Genomic DNA, 20,393 nt, shown 5'->3' with positions numbered 1-20,393 from the left:
TGGTCACTGTACGATCTAGGTGGTGAGGAAATGGGCGTTCACTGAACAATTCTTTCAACTTCTTTGTATGTCTGAAAATGTTCATAATAAAATTTTGGGGAGGGAGGGACCTGGACAAATACAAAGCTAGAAAAAAAGGACAGAGCTGCAGTACTCAATATCCTCCCCAGCTCTAAAGTCGAAGAACTACAAAACTGCTTGAAGGGAAACACCGAGGTCCCCACTTCCATGCTTGCCTCCAGGTTTGGCTCTAGTATGTAAGAAACCCCAGAACCACAGCCCCATCATCATAATGTGCCCCTGGGCCTCAGGACCCAAAAGCCAGAGCAGCATCCAGAGGTTTCAGGCCCAGAAGAGACGTCGAGAAAGCCTGTGTTTGTGTGGGGGACGAGGGCCCCAGTTCGCCTGTTCTGAGTCATTTGCTACAGTTGGGAAATTAGGGTTCTGGGCATGACCCAGGGATCAGCTGGGTATTTAATGCTAAGCCAGACTCCCCGTGACCACAGCTATGTCAGCTCCAATTGGGGTTTCAGATCAAAAGCATCATTTTCAAACATCACTATGACTTACTGTACACTAGTGTGTGCTGGGCGTTTTACATGGCTTCATTCGATCCTCACAACCATCCAATGAGAGGTTTATTATCCCGATTTTATGGTTGAGGAAACTGAGGCTCAGAGAGGGTAAACAATGTACCCAGGAACACACAGCTGGAGTTAGGATGCAAGTACATTCCATGAAGCTCTGGGGCCCTTTCTAGAAAGCCGTCTGCTCTCAAGCTCCTCTCTGGACCAGAAGTGACAGGGATGCAACCTGTGTGTCTGTTAACCTTTTCGGGAGGTTTACAGCAGGGAGAACTGGGCTTCAGGGGCACTGAAGAATTTCATTACCTCAGAGCAACAGGCCCTGATCTCTCTCCCTGAGGCTCAGCCCCGGGTGGGGGCTGTTTGGCCACTCCACGCTGTGGGTTTCCACGCCAGGATTGCTCATTAGGCCAGAAGTACTTTTCATATGTCCACCAATCACGGTCTTGCATTGGTCTTCGCTCCTGTTCTTTCTGTTAAAAGAAGTGTCAGGTGCCACCTGTTTTCTACCTGTAGGTTTTAATGACTCAGCAGAGTCCAGCAGCTCCTTTCAAGCTCCTGCCTGTACACATACTCCTTTGTCTGTCTTCACCCTCTATCACACCCTCCCTCTACACTTTCCCACTGGGTTGTGCCCAGTGACAGAGGTGAGGAGGGGTGGAAGCGCCTTCCTGCCAAGTCTGGGTCTGTAACTCTGGGGCTATCAAACTCCTGCAGAAGATCGGGGGGGGGGGATGTTAAGAGGCTCTTAACTGGGAAAAGTGTCTCACAAACCTGAATTCCCACAACACCTCGGATTCTGATCAGAGTTAGGAGCTCAGATCCTTCCCACCACGAAAAAGATGCAACCCCTCCTATACCATTTATCATGGGCTCCACGCCAGCACCAGGCATCTGACTCATTAAGGCAGGTATTAGGGGTTAGAAGAAAAGAAAGAAAAGAAAAGAGGAAAGGAAAGGGAAGGGAAGGGAAGGGAAGGGAAGGGAAGGGAAGGAAAGGAAAGGAAAGGAAAGGAAAGGAAAGGAAAGGAAAGGAAAGGAAAGGAAAGGAAAGGAAAGGAAAGGAAAGGAAAAGAAAGGAAAGAAAAGGAAAGAAAAATAAAATCCATAAGTACCAGGCTTAGTGACTTACCAGAGCTTTTTAGGGGTGATCTTTAGAAAGAAATATGTGTATACAGAGATCAAGTACATCATTCACTTATTTAAAAAAAAAAAAAAAAGGAAAAGACCAGAATCCTATGAAAATTTCTTTAATTTTCATCTTTTGGAAATACATTTTTCATTTTTATTTCCATGATACAAAAATGTTAAATATCTAACAATGATCGATAATGAAGCAGATCTACTGAAGCAGATCCACGGAATTCTGTCGCTGTTGTGATCTGTTTCAACAGAGAAAGGGCTGGTACATGTTGTAGATTTGTCATGGTATCACACACACACACACACACAAGTACTCACACTCGCCAGCTCACCCCCAGACCCACTCATACAAACAGAGAAGACACCAGGCTAAGACACTGAAACGTGAACACAGCACTACATGGAGTAACAGAAATTAACTTCTCACTCATACGAGAAACTCACATCTTAGGGGAAAAAAACACCCCTCTAAATAAATATGCCCCAAAGGCCAAGGCATATGCTGACAGCGGTAGACATTTTCCTGCTGGAAAAACAAGCTTGAGAGCTTCATGTGTTTAGGCAGCTGTAGTGGGAAGCGGGCAGACACAACTGAATTCCCTACCAGGAGATGGTACCCACGTGCTGGGGCTGCTCCAGACCTGAGCGTGGGAAGGTGGACAAAGCAGGCAAGAGTTCAATCCCAAATTCATGATCACAGCACTCGAGAGGGTCGGCTCTTCATGTGTATTTCATGGCCGACCTTCCCCATCAGGTGGCTTCTTAGACACTAATTCATGACAGGAAGGGCTTCACACGAGCAACAAATAATTAACTGGTTAATCACATACACATTTATGACAGCCTACAACCGTGCTGAGTGCCAGTGGAGAGTTGACTTTAAAAAAGGAAGAAAAGAAACACAGCCGTGAAAAAAAAAACTGGGACTCTGTAGGAGACACACTTGGTTTCAACCCCTCCCAGAGCAGTTTGTTAAACTAAACACAGTATGGCTTCCAAACGTGCCGGCTGGTTCTTTCTTTCTCAGCAACAGCACCAGCGATTTGTTCCACTTGGGTCTTGGTTACCACGTGTCAGGGACTTCAAAGAGCTTGGCCGAGCTGTCCGAGATGCTTCCTGGTGGGAAAGGACAAAACAAGATGAACAAGGAGAGGACAGCCCCGAGAGGAGAGCAGAAGGACCAGCAGAGAGCAGCGTGGCTGGTGCCAGCTGCAAAGACAGCTTCGATCAAGGCCGGGGCTGGGGCCAGGCGGCGGGACAGCCACAGCTGGAGGAAGTCCACGGACGGGTCTTGTCTATGGAGAGCGGTGCCCAGCAAGACGGCCACACTGCAGAAACATCACAGGCAGGAGTGAGGAAGTGACTCCCTGCTCGGGAGCCTCTGTTGATTTTTAGAGGAGTTAAAATGTGGAAGCTCACACTCTCTCGGGGAGCACACATGCCGAGTTCTTTGCTAGCCAGCATGCTGGGTGCTTAGTTCATTGAATCTTCATGTAGCCCAATTCAGTGGTACCAATACCCCCATTTTACAGATGCAAGACAGCTAGTGAGTGGCTGAGATGGGGTCTGGATCCTTCCACCGCATCAAGATCCCTGCTACAGTCCCAGGAGACTGGGTTTCTGTGTGCCGTGTGACTGGCACCAGGATGAGAAATCTCAGGCGCTGGTGGCTGGAAAGTGGAGGGATGCTGACCAGTGGGGGTTCAGAGATGCTGAAAGGGGCAAAAGCAGCTTAGAACCTTCTCCAATTTCAGCAACACGGGCTACAGTGTTCTTGGACTGAAGGAGTCTCTTCCGTTACCAACAGTTTCACTCCAAAGTTAGAAGCCCTGCTCCATTCATGCTAGTTTCTGCTATGGCAGCAGCAGCACCCCCAGGCCAGGGCCTGGACCACACCTGTCTAGAGCCGACTGAATGGGAATTAAGTCAGGGAAGAGTGTGTTCACCATGGAAAGTGTGGCAGGGGTAGGGGGAAGGTACAGCTCAGCAGTAGTGTGTACTTAGCATGCATGAGGTCCTGGGTTCAATCCCCAGTACCTCCGTTAAAACCAAACAAAGAAACCTAATCCCCCCCCCCAAAAAATGGCATTAAAAATAAATTTTAAAAAAAGAAGAAAGCAAGGTAGACAAGGTGCCACTGTGTCCGTGGTATCATGCATTGTTTCATCTATAAAACAGGGCTGGCAGGGACACAGGCAAAGCCAAGCTCAGCTGCTAACACTCCAAGATTTCGAAAGGGGAGAGGTCTGCGATGGTGCCTGAAATGGACAGTAACTTTCAAAAACAGAAGGGAACTCGCTCAGTTCAGAGTGGCTACTGTCAGGAATGCCTGAAGGTAACCAGGTCCAAACACATGAAATAACATGGGGGCTTCTGCTAAAGTGAGAACTCCCAGTTGTGCTCATTTACTGGGATAAAGTCCAGAGAGACGGGAAGAGAAGAGCAGGAGGGAGCACCCGAAGTGTTATGCCCGAGTCCCCGCTGTGCTGAACGTGCGTGTCTGGGGGGCTCCCAACCAAGACGGCTGCTAGAGGTGAAGGTGGGCAGGGGGCGGTCCACGTGACAAAGACCGCCCCGACCCGGTTAGGAAAGGAATGGAGATGATTAAAAAACACAACACAAACACTCCCCTCCCTGGAACGACTAAATACTGCAGGTGGCCCAAGATAAGATCTAACCAGCCGACCTCCTTCTCCATCACACACTCGCACAATTCCTAATCGTAGGGAGGAAAATAAACAGCAATAAGGGCATTTTGACAATTCACAAAGAATACGATGGCAGCCAACCAGCCATTCTAAAGGTGAAAGTCACAACGTCAAATGGGGGGAAATGAAGTAAATTAAAATTAGCCAAGAGGAAGAAAGCTAAGCAGCCAAGAGCAACTGCACCGGCATGCTTCTCAGAGAGCCTGCCGCCAGCTGGGTGGGAGTGCTCTGGTGACGTGCCGCCAAACGCACAGGAGGGGACTGAGGGGCCAGTGAGGAATAATGGAGCAAGGGAAAGCTGTGGAGTGAGGCCAGTCTGGCTGGGCCTTCTTACTAGCTGGATGACTCTGAACAGCTCTCACTGACTCATCTACATGACAGACTCCATGCTACTTTATGCCACAGAGGACTTCTTGACTCAGCAAAGTTCCAGGCCCAGAGCAAGTTTTTAATACACGTTAGGGCCCTTCCCCTTGTCGATAAGATTGCCCAACAGTGAACATGGTTGGTGCCAGGGAAGCAGACAGCCTGCAGTCAAAGAGATACTAGTTTTTACTGCCTACAATACATGGCTGCTGAGCAAGAATGATGTACACAGAGAAACCAGAACGCCACAAACCATCTGTAGGAGACCCAGACCAGAGGGGAGCTGGAGGTCACGGCTGGTGTTCTTTCTAGTACTTTCCAGAAAAGGAGAGCTACAGACCACTGGAGGATCACTCTTAAAGCTAGTGAATAAAGACCTATGGTCAGTTTTCCAGGGAACTCATTTTCAAAGCCCTGTTTAGTTACTAGAGTGCAAAAGAATTATTGAGGAACAATTTTTCTTTTTCAACAGATACTTAAGGAAATCTGCCTCCTGCTATAATGGACCACACCTTGCATCACACACAAAGATTAACTCGAAATGGATTGTACAACTAAACGTAAAACCTAAAACTAGAAAACTTCTAGAAGAAAACATAGGAGAAAATCTCTGCACTCTTGAGTAAGGCAAAGATTCCTTAGATATGACACCAAAGGAAAATTTAAGGGGAAAAAACTGATAAATTGGATTTCATTAAAATGTAAAACTTCTACTACTGAAAGATACTGTTAAGAGAATGAAAAGAAAAGCACAGACTGGAAGAATCTGTAAAACACCCCAAAGGACTTATATCTTGAATACATAAAGAACTCTCAAAACTCAATAAGGAGAAAACAAACAGCTCAATGAAAAAATGGGCAGAAGATCTGAACAGACATTTCACCAAAGAAGAGATTTAACTGACAAACACATAAAAAGATACCTAACATCATTAGTTACTAGGGAAATTCAAATCAAAGCCATAATGCGATGCCACCACATACCGTAAGAATGGCTTAAAAGGACGATACCAATACTGGGGAAGGTGCAGAGACACTGGAACCCCCATGCCCTGCTGACCAGAATGAAAAGTGGTGCAGCCAGTTTGAAGAACAAGGTGCCAGTTTCTTGTACACTTACCATATGACCCAGTAATTCCACTCTTAGGTATTCATCCCAAAGAAATGAACACTTAGTTCACACAAACACCTGCACACAAGTATTTATACCAGCTAGATTCTTAGTTGCTAAAGACTTGGTAACAACCTAAATGCCAACAGGCAAAATGGAGAAATAAACAGTGATACGTCCATGAAATGGATTTCTACTCAGCAGTAAGAAGGAATGAATGAACCAGTCATAGGCCCAACAACACAGACAAACATCAAATGCCTTATGATAAATGAAAGACTCAAGGGGTTACTTACTGCAACCTAACTGTCCACCAACAGATGACGGGACAAAGAAGATGTGGCGTACACACACACACACACACACACACACACAAATGGAATACTACTCAGCCATAAAAAGAATGAAATAATACCATTTGCAGCAACATAGATGGGCCCAGAGATTATCATACTAAGTGAAGGAAGTCAAAGAAAATTATCATATATCACTTATACGTGGAATCTAAAATATGATACAAATGAACTTATTTACAAAAACTGACTCACAGACACAGAAAACAAACTTACGGTTACCAAAGGGGGAAAGCGGGGAGGGATAAATTGGCGGTTAGTGACTAACAGATGCACTCTACTATATATAAAATAGATAAACAAGGATTTACTGTATAGCACAGGGAAATATATGCAATATCTTGTAATAAACTATAATGGGGAAGAATTGAAAGAAAAGAATATAGATATATACATACATATGTATGGCTGAATCACTTCGCTGTACACCAAAAACTATTACAATATTGTAAATCAACTATACTTCAATTTTTAAAAAAAGGGTTACTTACTGTATGATTCCATTTAAACGACATTCTGAAAAAGGCAAAATTACAGTGACAGAAAGCAGATCAGTGGCTCTGGAATGTAGGGATGGGGAGGGACTAACTACAAAGGGTCACGAGGCAATCTTCTGGACTAACTGTTCTATATCTTGAGCACAGTGATGGTTATGTGACTGTACACATTTTTCAAAACTCATCAGTTGTACACCTAAAAGTAATGACTTATATTGTATCTAAATTGTATCTTAATAAAGCTGATGCTGCAGAAGATATTAGGATTGTTTCTTTAAAAAAAATCCAACAAAATTATAATATAAAATATTATGCTGATAATTAAAATTATTTGACCAAGAGGTTTTTTTTTTTTAATGAGGGAAAACAGGATAGTAAATTGTATATAGAGTATGATGCCAACTATGTACAAAAATGACAGGCAGAGAAAAAACACTTGTTAACAGAGTATCAAGTAACTGTGGGGTTTAATTTTCTTCTTTCTACTTTCATTTTACTGATTTTCAATGAGCACATTGTTTTTATTAACAAAAACAACAAAAGGAATTACACAGAGGCAAACACAAAAGGTGACTGCTTCTGCTGATATCCACCCTTCACCGGACTGGAGCTGAAAGTGAGAAATTCTGAGAGGTAAGACAGCTCCTCCCTCCCGTGAACTTGGAAAACTACACAGCAGACTGGAAATCTGCGGTCATATTGTTTTCTACCGAGTGGAGTTCTGTATAAAGAAGGAGTCTTTGGGGTACCATACTGAAGTTTTTAACTAGGAAATGCTCCAAAGGGCTTTGTCAAGGGGTGGCAGGGCTCCCCTGGATGGCGGCTGGGGGGCCCTGGAGGGCTGCCCAGAGGACCAGGGGGGCAAACAGACGCAGGGAGCACGCCGCCCTGTGGGGCAGCACACCCCTCATTCGCCGCAGTTACACTGAAATCCACATTTTAACTGAGTAATGGAAAACTTCCTTGGCTGACTGCTGGACTTCCCTAGCCTGATCAGCTAAGGTGACCGACAGCCCCAACTGCAGCTCGAATTTCTGACTCTAAAGAGACTTGTAATAGCACAAGGAGACGGCTGCTCTAAGTAAAGTCTACATTTTTATACTGTAACCCTAAGGGTTTAAGCTTGAAAAGTTCAGCAGATTAGTCAAGACTCCAATAAAATTCACGGTTCTTGGCAAACATGTAAAGCTGTGTTTTAAATGTAAGAGGGGAAAGAGACTTGGAACAACTTCCCTGTTACATGACAAGAAAATCACCAGGAATGGTCCACGTCTCTTGGCACTGCTCTGTGAACGCTGTCTAACACGGCGCTGATGGAACCTCTAGCTATTAGACAGTCCATCCGTATTGTGAGACTGGCCATTCCGGTCAGCATCAGGCCACTGGGATACTGTTCGCTTACTCAGCAAGAGCAAGTGTGCTGTGGACACCCATCCATTAAACACTGTCTGGGGACCATTTCTAAGGATAGCTTATTCCAGCATAAATGGCACCCAGAGCTGTTTCCCTTCATGAACCAACAGAGAACGTACTGTGAAGGCCCCAGAGGAAAAGCAGTTAGCACCACCAATCTATCACTAATCGTAATAAATACAGAAGGGGGAGATTTACATTATACTTTGCTTCCTGAAAATAGGACAAAAAGAGGAATAGCTAGGAAAAAAAATATTTACTAAGTACATAGTAGGTACATAAAAAACTCCAAAAGAGAACAGTTGCTTGCATTTTTAACACATGACTCCATCTCAAGAAAAGTCCAGGTTGTTAGCTGTTTCTGATCTAGAACAGCTGCCAGAAATACCCACCTTTGTGAAGAATCCTTTGCTTCCTCCAAAGTCTGGATAAACCTCACATACTGCAGAGTGGCGCAACGCGTCTTCTCTGGATCAGACAGCCCTTCCTGCTGCCCTCAATAACAGCTGTATTTGACGCTGCGTATTTGTGATTCTCTGAGCCTCAGTTTCTTCCCTATTAACTGGAAATAATGCTATCTATGCTGTACACGGTTTTACAATGACTAGAGCACAGAGGACATTCCATGCACAATGTCCAGTATATAATATAAACTCAATAAATGGCAATTTCTTCTGAAACTAAAGTCATTTTGTTATCTGGGAAAGGGTTTAGTACTTAACTCTTTGTGTATTTTAGACATAAAAATATATAACTAAGAAAAATGACACTGTTTTGTGTGGGATTTATCGAGCCCAGTTGTCCCAGCATTGCAACAGGATGTAATATTCTATGGTCCTACTTTTTGCTACTTTCCCCTTGGAAAAAAGGTACTTCCCTACAAGCGGAAGGCAGTCTTTTACATTTCTCACGCCCTCACTGACAGTGTGCTGGGCACTCAACGCACCCGAGGGAACCACCTGAGCACCTGTCAGGATACTCTCCCCAGGAGGAGAGCTCAGGCTTGATGCCTTAGAACCCATCTCTGCAGGACAGATGGAGCCACACCGCACCAGACACTCTAACACAGTTCTTGCCAACAACCAAACAAGGCCCTCTCAGCTCCTGGGAGACTCTGAACCTTTGGGAGTTTAATTCAGACCCTTCGTGGGGTCTGAACTTTGTACTCACTCATTTTAGGACCTCCTTAAAGTAACCCAGCAATCAAGACTGGCTGGCTCACCAGGTTCAGCACCTGACATCCTGACCTACATCCTGCTGACGCTATCAAGGCTGCATGCTTCAAACAAACCAGCCAAAGACCAAAACTTCCAGCCTTGCACTGTCGGAAGGCCTCAGTGAACGGTGCTCCAGAAGAAAGCTCAATTCTCTCCAGTTCTCTGATTGAATGAAAGTTATCAATATGTCTCTCTTTTTTAGCAGGACTGACAAAGAAGTACAAAAATCTATCATGCTTTTTTTTTTAGCTCAAATCTTGTGGAAGTGACAGCTTTACTGTCAATGGAAGGGGAAAAAAAACCTATTTTAATGACGGTATTATAAATTCAAAACCCTAAATAACTCATAGAAAGTTTTCGCTTAAAACGACGAAAGTTATAAAAGAAGCTAATCTATTGATGCAATCTATTGTTAGGTATTCTAATTTTAATACCTTTGAGATTATGCTGAAATAGAAGGGAAAAAAATCTAAAATCTTGTCCCTGAGAAGTAATAGATAACCAAAACAATTCAAAAGAGAATGAGGGATGAAGGAAAGCAATACAAGAGAGGACAAGCCGGCCCCCATCCCAGTCGTGCTGGGTGTGCATGCTGCAAGTCCTGCTAACATTTAATACTTTAACATTTGTTAAGCAGGTACAACGTGGCAACAGGACCAAGGTATCAAAGATGAAGACTGCGCCTGTTACCGATTTAAAAAGTTCTCCAATACTTAAATTAGGGGGAGGAAGGGAGACAGGCAGATTCAAGGAGACAGTGAAAATTCACAGTTGGGACTTCAAACAACAGTTTTAAGTTTTCAGTTAAAGTTAATCTTCAGTATAATGTATAAAAGGCATCTGTGACATTTTTGCTGCTTCTTTGATTTCATTAATGTCAATGAGATTCAGAAAACACCTGCAGGCAGATTGGGCCACATGTGAAAAAGAGGAATTAACTGAAACACGGTGGATTCCTGGCCTGGGTCTGAATCAAGTTCCAGGCTTCACTCCCATCCCTCGGTTTGGCTGTTGGCTCTGCTAATGGGGGCGACTATCGCCAAGTGAGACACAGGAGGGGAGTGACTTCGGCTCGGGCGGCGTCCCCCTCATCCCAAGAAGACAACATATAACTGTGTGGAAAGCACTGGCTTTCCTGCAGGCTGACTTAGGGGCTCTGTGACCCCGGGCAAGTCATGTAACCCTCAGACCTCTGTTTTCTTAGTTGTAAAATGGACCACGAGGCCCACGTCAGAGACTTAAAGGAAAGCATTTCTGTCATGCACGCAGAGCCGCCGTGCTGGGTCCCCAGCAAGCACCTGGTCAGCAGTGGCTGCATCTGCCGTCGCCGTGATTGCAAGCTGAGCAGGTTCTGGCCGGATCTCCTCAGCAAGCCCCTTTCCTCGCCTGGCACTCCGGCCCTGCAGAAGATCTGTGCACCAAGGGCTGGGTCATTAGCTCACGGAGCCTCCATGGCGCGTCTGGGTCAGAGGGAACGCGGGGTGCCGCTCACTCTCCGGTTCTGCTTTTTACCAGCTACCTGCACCTGCATATGTTCCTTCGCCTCTCTGAGCCCAGACGTCTGCATCACTGAAACAGGGATGACTCCCTATACCAGGGCTGCTGTGGGAATGAAACTCCAGGAGAGAGAAGGCTCCTACTACAGCATCCAGCACACAGTAGGCTCCCAGCATGTGTTCATCTCCTGTTTCCTTTGATCCTTATGTAATTCTGCTTTACTGGGAAAAGTTTGGGCTGCCTCGGGGTTTGCTAGAAACAAGTGAAAGCTCTGCGACTGAAAATAACACGTGCAGGAGTAGGCCTCTGTGCACATTCACGTATACTTTCAAAATATGGAGGCTACTTTACATCAGCAAAACCTCTACATGATGGAGGAGGAGAGAGAAGTTACCAAAATGGACTAACCATCTTTAACAAGGAGGCCCCACCAAGCCTCGCTCTAACTAGAGCCAGGGCTTTTAAGGGATTCCTCAAATTAGATTAAATACTACATGGGCTTTGCCACCGACTGAAGCCCTCGTGCAATAGCTCCTCCCCCAAATAAGAGTTTCTAGAGCATTAAAAGAGGATATGGCTGTAGAACTTTAGCGAGATCCAATACAAACCTGTTGGAGAAAGGTCCTTCTTCATCCTTTTTAATTTCTTGGCCTTTTTCCGTCCCTCTGAGAGGGATTCTGCACAGGAATCTGTCTGCTCAAGCTCACTGTCAGAAACCTCCCCCAATTCTCTGGCCTCCAGGCCAGGTTCTGCTTGACTGGGACTCAGATTCCTCTTTCCCCCTGTGCTGGTCGTTGTAAGACTGAAATGCAAACAGTGGGACAACATGAGAGGTGCTGAGAGTAACTGGAAGACTAAACATATAAAAATATTTTAATACTCTTAATTCTATTAACACTTAACTAGCAATCAAACAACATGGGCAGCTGCTGCCTGGAGGTGCTGGTTAAGCACCTTACTATGAGCTGAGGTCTAAAGTTCACCCGTGACAAGCTTATTCAGAAGAAAGACATACACAAATCTAAGCTGTTTGGAGCACTGATAAGAAAAAAATTTTTTAAGAGAATCCTTGGTCTCTACTGTGATAGAGCTACCATAACAGAAGAGTGGAAGAGAAGAATAGTGGTCTAGGTTACGTTAAATCAGAAGGTAGCCTGTTACCTGCAAGACTCCTAATGGACCACAGTAGGACAGAACTCCCGAGCCGACTTGGCTCCCAAGCTGCTCGTGCATCTTAATACACTTAAAGGGCACACCCCACCTTCATATAATTCTCTTCCATTTCAAAACGGTGACTTGTCAAGTTTATAATTAAAGCTGGCTTCGTTTTTAAAGCTTTATAGGATTTGACACGTTGAATTAAATCAGATTACATGTCCTGATTTTCCTTAAGAAAAATATGTTCCCTGAAATAGAACTTGATAAAAACAGAGACTATGTTGCCAGCGTGAGTCCTGTCTCTTCTCAGTGTGTCTTATAAATAGACTTTTTTTTTATTATAGTCCCCAAGTTATGAGAAGCATAAAGAATCCAGTCATTCCCTCTAAGGCAGGCCATTCAGGCACAGAGAGGAGAGGAGGGGGGGAGCACGGGAGCGTGCTCCTGTGTCAGCCTTGCCTAGGAAGTAGGTGCCTCGACCCATTCCATACAACCAACTCGGGCTACTGAATCCTTCGAGTTCTGCAATGTTACTCCCGTGCTAACATCTTCTCTGTACCTCACACCTGCTCACTCATGTGAAAAAGGTGGTAGTTCTTAGCAGCCATAGGAAGCAGAACAGAGCTCAGAGCAGATGACCTTAAGACTGGCTGGCTGGCCCGCCACTGTCCTCTTTTCACATCTGTTCTATGCAGCTTTCTGAAACATCTCTTTTACTGAGGGGATATGAAGAAAGGGCAGGATACCAAAGGTAGTATTGGGGGGGAGGGGTTCATTAAAAACATGCTAAAGTTTACTGTCTGAAAACTGATTTCAACTTTTTAAAAAGACTAAAACAATTTTTGGATGGTTTCAGAAAATTTGGAAAATTCAGAAATTGTAAGTAAGAAGATCATAAGGAGATACCCTTGCATCACAAAAGGGTAAGAGGCCTAAAAATTCTTCTGTGCTGTAAACCCTCGAACCTGGCAGCCTCTGGAACATAAATGTTTAATGAAAACTCTGCTGGAACCATCAGCATTCAAAGTACTTCAAGAAATACAAAGTCCAGGGGGGAGGGTATAGTTTAGTGGTAGAGTGCATGCTTACCCTGCATGAGGTCCCAAGTTCAATCCCCAGTACTTCCATAGAAATAAATAATATAATAAAATAAAATAAAATAAATAAAATAATTTCCTTTAAAGAAACACAAAGTCCAGAAATAGCTTCAACTGCATACAGAAATCTACTGGCTGACAAAGGTGGTACCCCAAATTACAGGGCAGGTATGGACTTTTAAAAAATGGTAGTGGGACAACTGGAAAAAGATAAATTAGACCCATTCCTTGCCCATGAAAAAAGACTAAACACCTAATGGATCAGATATCTAACTGTGAAAAATGAAAGTATGTAAGTACCAGAAGAAAACAAGGATGAATTTCTCCAAAACCTGGGTGTTGAAAAAGACTTTACTATGACTCACAATCCGTATGCAATGAAGGATTTATAAATTTAATCACATAAAAATAAAAATCCTTTGCATGGTAATAAATAACACGAGAAAGTCAAAAGACAAATGACAAACCAGGAGGAAATATCTGTAACCTATATCACAGATAAAGGGCTAATGTCCCTAATATACAAGTGATAGTCAGCGTTGAAGGAAAAAAGACCAAAATCCTATAGAAAAATGGGCAAAGCTATGAATAAACAGCTTACTACATACTAACACACACACACACACCCCTTAAACACATGAAAAGATGTTCAACTCCTCTTATGATGCAAAATAAAACAACACTGAGATGTCGTTTCTCAGCCACGAGATTGACAACAACAACCAAAAGCTTGATGAAATAGTCTGTTGGCAAGACTGGAAAAAAAAAGGCCCTCATACACTGCTGGTGAGAATGAAAAATGGTACAAATGGACTCTTCCGGAAGGGAATGTGGCAGTATTTAACGAGACTGCGTATCCATTTACTCTCTGAGCTGGCAATCCCACTTCCAGGAATTCAGAAGATACACCTCCAACAAAGCAAAAATATTCAAGTACAAGACTACTCATTGTAGCTTTATTTGTGATCATGATACATTATTGCTAACTGCCTAAATCTCTAAACACAGGAAATTGGATGAATAAACTATGCTACATACAGTCAACATAACTAAGCAGTTACAAGAAAGAGTGAAGATCTCAAAGATCTCATATAGATGATTTCCACTGAAAATGGTGAAAAAAGCAAGGTGAAAAAGAGCAATTTATGAACCTGATATTACCAATCTTGAGTGGAACGTCGGGGGAATTGCAACAAAAATCTTGAATTCTTTCGTAGATTTGCTTCTGTAGTTGAATGAGTGAAGTAATTCTGAAAATACCTGGATATGTTATAATGCTCTGGAAATTAGTAAATGTGTTGATGAAGTTGGAAGACAGAGATGCAAATACTGGTATAGGGGAAGGCTGAGGGGAGCCCTGTGGGGATGGAATAGAACTGGAGATACGGGCCCAGGCTTGGGATTTCTAAGTTAAGTATGTTTCTATCTGTGCACGTTTATGTGTATGCATATATGTATGGGATATATGTGTGTATATCCATGCACATATTTCCTAGTTCTGCCCATTGAAAGGACCTACAGAAAAAACAAAACAAAACAAAAAACCAACAGTGGCCATGAACACATCTAGTGTCCAGATCTTAATATCTAACACCATTTCCCATTAGAAAAAAAATCAAACCAGGGCTCCTTAAAGAAGCAGCTTATTCCAGCGTTGGGGTAATAAAGGAGCACAAAATGAACTCGGAACATCTTGCAATACCAGAAAGTAGGAAACTGCTGAATAAATGATGGGGCACGACACAGGGACATGAGAACCAGGTGGAAAGGGCTCCCACTGGCCAATTATTTGAGCACCAAAATAATTAAGGGGCAATAATAAATTCTAAGCCTTTGAAAACGACAGGAATCAATGAGTCTACATCAACATGTAATACAGACAGACAGAGAGAGGAGGGAGAGCTCTTAATTCCAGTTCAATGCTGACTATGAAATAGTAAAGGCGGAGAGAGAGATGGAGTTCGCAAATCATCCTTTGGCAACCATCACATGAAGAATGATCGATGCAAAAACTATCAACAGATGCTAAATCAAGGGAGATGTTTCAATGAACAGCAGGATATTTGCATGGTCTTAAAGTGTCTCTCCTGAGACAGATACCCTGAGAAGGACACAGCATCACTTATACAGTATTCTGATCAAGATTGTATAACCTGAATATAATTATGAGGCAACATCAGACAAATCCAAGTGAAAAATATCTTACTGAAAAAAGTGGGGGGAGGGGCCGGTGTCCTTCAAAAATGTCATTGTTATAAAAAAGACTAAAGAGACATTGAAAACCAAATGTTAAAAAAAATATAAAAGAGACATTGAAAACTAGTTGCAACACATTATCACAGACTGGATCTTATGCTGCAGGGGAAGAGCTATAAAGATAATACTGGATCAAATAATAAAACTGGGATATGAACAGCAGATTAAAGTATTACATCAGTGTTAAACTACTGAGGTTGAAAACTGGACTAGAGTTAGACCCGAGAATATCCTTATTTAGAGTATTTAGGGATTAAAGGACCAAGATGTATCTAACTTCCTCTAGGATGGTTCAGAAAAAAATAAGTGTGCTGGGGTGTAGGGTATGGAGAAAAAAAGAGAAGGTAGGAGGGAGAGAGAATGTAACACAGAACATGTATATACAGAGAGGGAGAAAGGGAGAGGGAGGAAGAGAGAGCGTTTGCACACAAAGCGAAAAACAGCAAAATGTTAACAACTGAGGTATCGGGTTAAAGAATACATAGGGGTTCTTTGCAATATTTGTGTGATGCTTTTAAAGTTTAAAATTATTTCCAAATAAAAAGTGAAAAATAAAATCATTCAGGGTACTTGGGAAGCATGATGTTTAATAAATAAGGAAAAAAATTTCATTGAGGAATGCCTCCTGATGCCTGTCTGCTGCGGCACAACCTAGGACTGGGGTGTGTGCGTGCTTATACACGACTCTGAAATACATCACCAACCTACTAACACAAGGAAGAAGCTGCCTTGACCCATTAACAAAATGTCTCATTTGATACAAGTGAATCTTTCCAGCCACTCAGGCTCACGCCCTCGAAGTCAGCATCTGCCCCTTCCCATTCTTCAGTGCCCGGGCCCTTGCTCCTTCAGAAGCTCACGCCCTCATTTAACCAATATTCTACCAACATAACGAGCACCTCCCACGGGCCACCTCCAAACACCCTCCAGTCCTGCCCAGTTTACTCTCAGCCACCATTCCAGGCCTTTCCTCACACTGCCGCCATGAGCCCTCCCTATCTTGTCCCGAGACTCTTAAAAGAGATCCTAAGTGGCTAGTCCCTCTCTCTCCTCCTCTTCCCAGGCTCCCTTCCCCTTCAGATCTATTGCTTCCGATGTTACCAAACTTCTTCCAAAGCAGAGATTTGATCAGACAGTCCCAGCTCAAAGACTTCTACAGCTCTCTGCTATAAACCTGAATTTTAACTGCCTGGCACAGCATCCAGGATCCTCTGTCATCTGGGTCCCCATCTGCTTTTCTAGCCTTATCTTCCACAAGGCAGTCGAGTTGCAAAGACAATGTATGTTCACCATAATGCATTCCATTACAGGCAATCGTCCACGTATCCGTCGTCCCACTAGTGGGCTTCTCAGCCCAACATGCCCTAGAGCTCCCATTTTGATGCTCCTGTTTGTGCCAATGCCTTACTGCCCGCCTTTTCTTGCTCAAATACCCCTAGCCTCTTAGAATGTTCTCCAATTCCTCTGTTTAGTGTTCCTTTCCCTCCACGCTTCCTGGAACACTCTGCTTGCCTGCCTCCAGGGGCCTTTAGGCCACATATCCTTATTATTCATAATATACAAAAAATGGGAACAGTGCAGATGCCCATCCATAGGAGAATGGATAAACAAACTGTGCCTCAGGTATACAATGAAATACATCTGGCACGTAACAGTAAGGAGCTCTTGATACAAACAACATGGAGCAATCTCAAGCACATTCTAAGTGAATAAAGCCTTCACATAAAACAGTGGGAATTCCATAATTACATTTATATTAAATTCCAGAAAAGGCTGAACTACGGAGAAAAATTTCAGAAGAATGGGGGTGGTGTGGCAGGCAGGGACTGATTGGGGGAACCTGAGGGAACTTTCTGGGGTGATGCTGATGCTATCTTTACATAGAATATGCTTTTGTCAAAACTCAGACCTCAACAATAGGTGGGTTTTCTATGAACATCAGGCTGATCGCTTTAACTTCAGCATTAATCTGCAGATGATGATTTTGTAGGCATTTGCTGGAATACATTATTTTTATTCTAACCATAGGTTACTGTGGTATTTTTGGCCAGCGAGACCCATGAACCTGTTATGTTCCTCTCCACAAACTTCTGAGAGTCTACCGTGCCTCAGGGACTACGCTGAAACCTTGCCTCTGGAAGGTTCTCATTTTTATGTAATTTTTAAGTTTACAAAGCAATTTCAGAAATATTTTCCCAATTAATTTACAACCTATCTTTTAAGTTCTTAATCTGTAGTTTCTGCTCTCAAATAAGAATCCTTTGCTTCCGAGGGAGGGCTATTGTTTACTAGATATCCTGCCTGAGAAAGCCCTCAGACATGTGTGAAATTAATACAATTCATATGTTTAAATATGTACATGTATGTATTAGCCACACCAACATAAAACTTTCTCAACCATTATTCTCTAATAAAAATAAAAACTCTGACTGTATCCCATATAGCTGAACTAAAGCAGTTTTAGATCGAAAACAGTTTTATTTTACATTAAAAACCAGATTTATGAAGTACTGCCTTTAAGTTTTTGATTACACACTTTCAAGGTACAGATGTACATGTGTGTGTCTCGTACAGACACCCTCAGTACATGCATGCTGATAAGCTATTTCTTTATGTATTGATTTTAAAGGTCTAAAGTCAAAATGAAAATCAGGCAGAGCAGTCTGAGCTCACTTTGCATGTGGAATTATCAAGCACAAAGTGAGCTACTTTATAGTGAGTAGGAAGTGCACATTTAAATCCACTGAAGAAGTGGTGATTAATTTTTTAAAAATGTTAGAGACACAACTTGGCATGTCAAAATTGAACAATAAACCTTGTTTAGCATTTATATGGGGGATGCAAATGATAAGCCATCCTGGTTATAATGGCTCTTCGGTCAAATTTAGAATTTTGCTGCAAGATATTGTTAACAATGCAGTAACTACAAATCAAATTCTGCGAGGGTGAGTATCTCCATTAACTTTTCCCTTTTAGCAGAAAAAAAATGTTTGCTAATAGAAAGATCACAATATGAGCTCCTACAAACACGTTTTCCTGTAAAAGCACAGAAATCTGACTGCCTCATGGAAAATTTCCCTTCTTTGTTTTAAATTAGGGTATCATTTACAATGCAATGAAATTCACTCAGTTTGAGTGTGCAGCTAATTTTTGGAACTGTATATAACCATGCTAAGCTCTACAAAAATCAAAATATAGAAGAGTTCCCTTTCTCTAAAAAGATTCCATGTGCGGCTGTGCACTTAATTCTCTTCCCGGCAACCAGTCATCTGCCTGTAGTCCCTTTAGTCCTGCCTTTTCTAGTAGTTCATCTGAATGAAATCATACAGTATTTAGTCTTTTCTGTTTGATTTCACACTTAGCATAACACTCTGAGAACTAGCAACACAGCTGGAAGCATTGGTATTTCATTCCTTTTATCACTAAGTAGTAGTATTTCATAATTTGTCTATACTGCAATTCATTTATTCATTTACCAGTGGATGGACATCTGGACTGCTTCCAGTATTTTGTGATTATAAACAACACTATGAACATTCGTGTAAAGGCTTTTCTGCGTTTCTTTTTTTTTTTAATTATGGTAAAAAACATGTAATATAAAACTTAGCATCTTCACAATTTTTAAGCATGTATTTCAGTGGTATTAAGTACATTTACATTGTTGTGTGACATCACCACCATCCTTTTCCAGAACTCTCTTCACCTGGCAAAACTGAAACTCTGTACTCACTAAACACCGCAGTCCCTTGTCCCTCAGCCCCTGGCAACCACTATTGTACTTTCTGTCTCTGATCTTGACTACTTTAGTAGGTACTTCATGTAAGTGGAATCATACAGTATTTTTTTTTTTTTGTGACTGGCTTATTTTACTTAGCATAATGTTAAGCAAGGTTCATCCGTGTTGTATCATGGGTCAGAATTCCCTTCCCTTTAAAGGCTGAGTAACATTCCATTGTATATATACTGTATTCTGCTTATTCATTCATCTGTCAATGAACACTTGGGATGCTTCCACATTTTAGCTGTGAATAATGCTACGAACATGAGTACAAAAGCATCTCTTCAAGATTCTGCTTTCAATTCTTTGGGGGTATATATCAAGAAGAGGAATTGTTGGATCATACGGCACATCTATTTTTAGTTTTTTGAGAAAACATCATACTGTTTTCCACAGCGGCTGTACCAATTTACATTCCCAACAACAGTGCACAAGGTTTCAATTTCTCACATCCTCGGTAGCACTTATTTTCTGGCTTTTTTTTTTTTAATGGCAGCCATTGCAACGGGTGTGAAGTGGTATCTCACAGTTTTAATGTGCGTTTTTCCCTAATGATCAGAGATGTTGAGAATCATGTGCTTACTGGTCATTTGTAAAACTTCTTTGGGGAAATGTCTATTCAAGTTCTTTGCCCACTTTCAAATCAGGTTGTCTGCCTTTTTATTCCTGTTGAGTTTCAGGAGTTCTCTATAAACTCTAGATATTAATGCATTATCAGGTATATGATTTGAAAATGTTTTCTCCCATTCTGTGGGTTGCCTTTTCACTCTGTTGTTAGTGTCTTTTGATGCACTAAAGCTTATAATTTTCATGAAGTCCAGTTTGTCTGTCTTTTCTTTTGTTGCCTATGCCTTTGGGCAATGTCATGAAGGTTTCCTCCTATGCTGTCTTCTAAGAGTGTTACAGTTTTAGCTCTTATGCATAGGTTTTTGATGCAGTTTGAGTTAATTTTTGTATATAGTGTTAGGTCAGAGTCCAATTTTACCCTTTGCCTGTGGATATACAGTTTACCCAACACACCACTTTATACAGAAAGACTGTCCTTTCCCCATTGAACGGTCTTGATAACATCTGTTGAAAATCATCTGACTAAATATGTGAAAGTTTATTTCTGGGCTCTGTATTCTATTCCATTAGTCTATCTGTCTGGTTAGTTTTGGTAACAGAAAGTGTTAGGCCTCCAAATTTGTTTTTCTTTTTCCAAGATTTTTTTGA

At 42.4% G+C, this 20,393-nt stretch overlaps 1 protein-coding gene across 6 annotated transcripts in view; it reads right to left on the bottom strand.

The window, feature by feature from the left end:
* Positions 1-1,818: 1,818 nt before the first annotated feature.
* PARN (poly(A)-specific ribonuclease) overlaps positions 1,819-20,393 on the bottom strand; it is a 148,640-nt gene continuing 130,065 nt past the window's right edge. For all 6 annotated transcript variants that reach the window (XM_014554529.2, XM_032460999.1, XM_032460996.1 and 3 more), the window contains 2 exons: positions 11,498-11,691; positions 1,819-2,843 (listed from right to left, as the gene is read on the bottom strand). In XM_014554529.2, coding sequence (XP_014410015.1) covers positions 2,791-2,843; positions 11,498-11,691 — 247 coding nt within the window. In that variant the 3' untranslated portion in view covers positions 1,819-2,790. The remainder of the gene's footprint in view (positions 2,844-11,497; positions 11,692-20,393) is intronic.

The sequence above is a fragment of the Camelus ferus genome, chromosome 18, assembly GCF_009834535.1.
Source record: "Camelus ferus isolate YT-003-E chromosome 18, BCGSAC_Cfer_1.0, whole genome shotgun sequence".
NCBI classification, from domain to species: Eukaryota; Metazoa; Chordata; class Mammalia; order Artiodactyla; family Camelidae; genus Camelus; species Camelus ferus.
The sequence above is the reverse complement of the archived record's forward strand: the minus strand, read 5'-3'. Positions and strand labels throughout refer to the sequence as shown.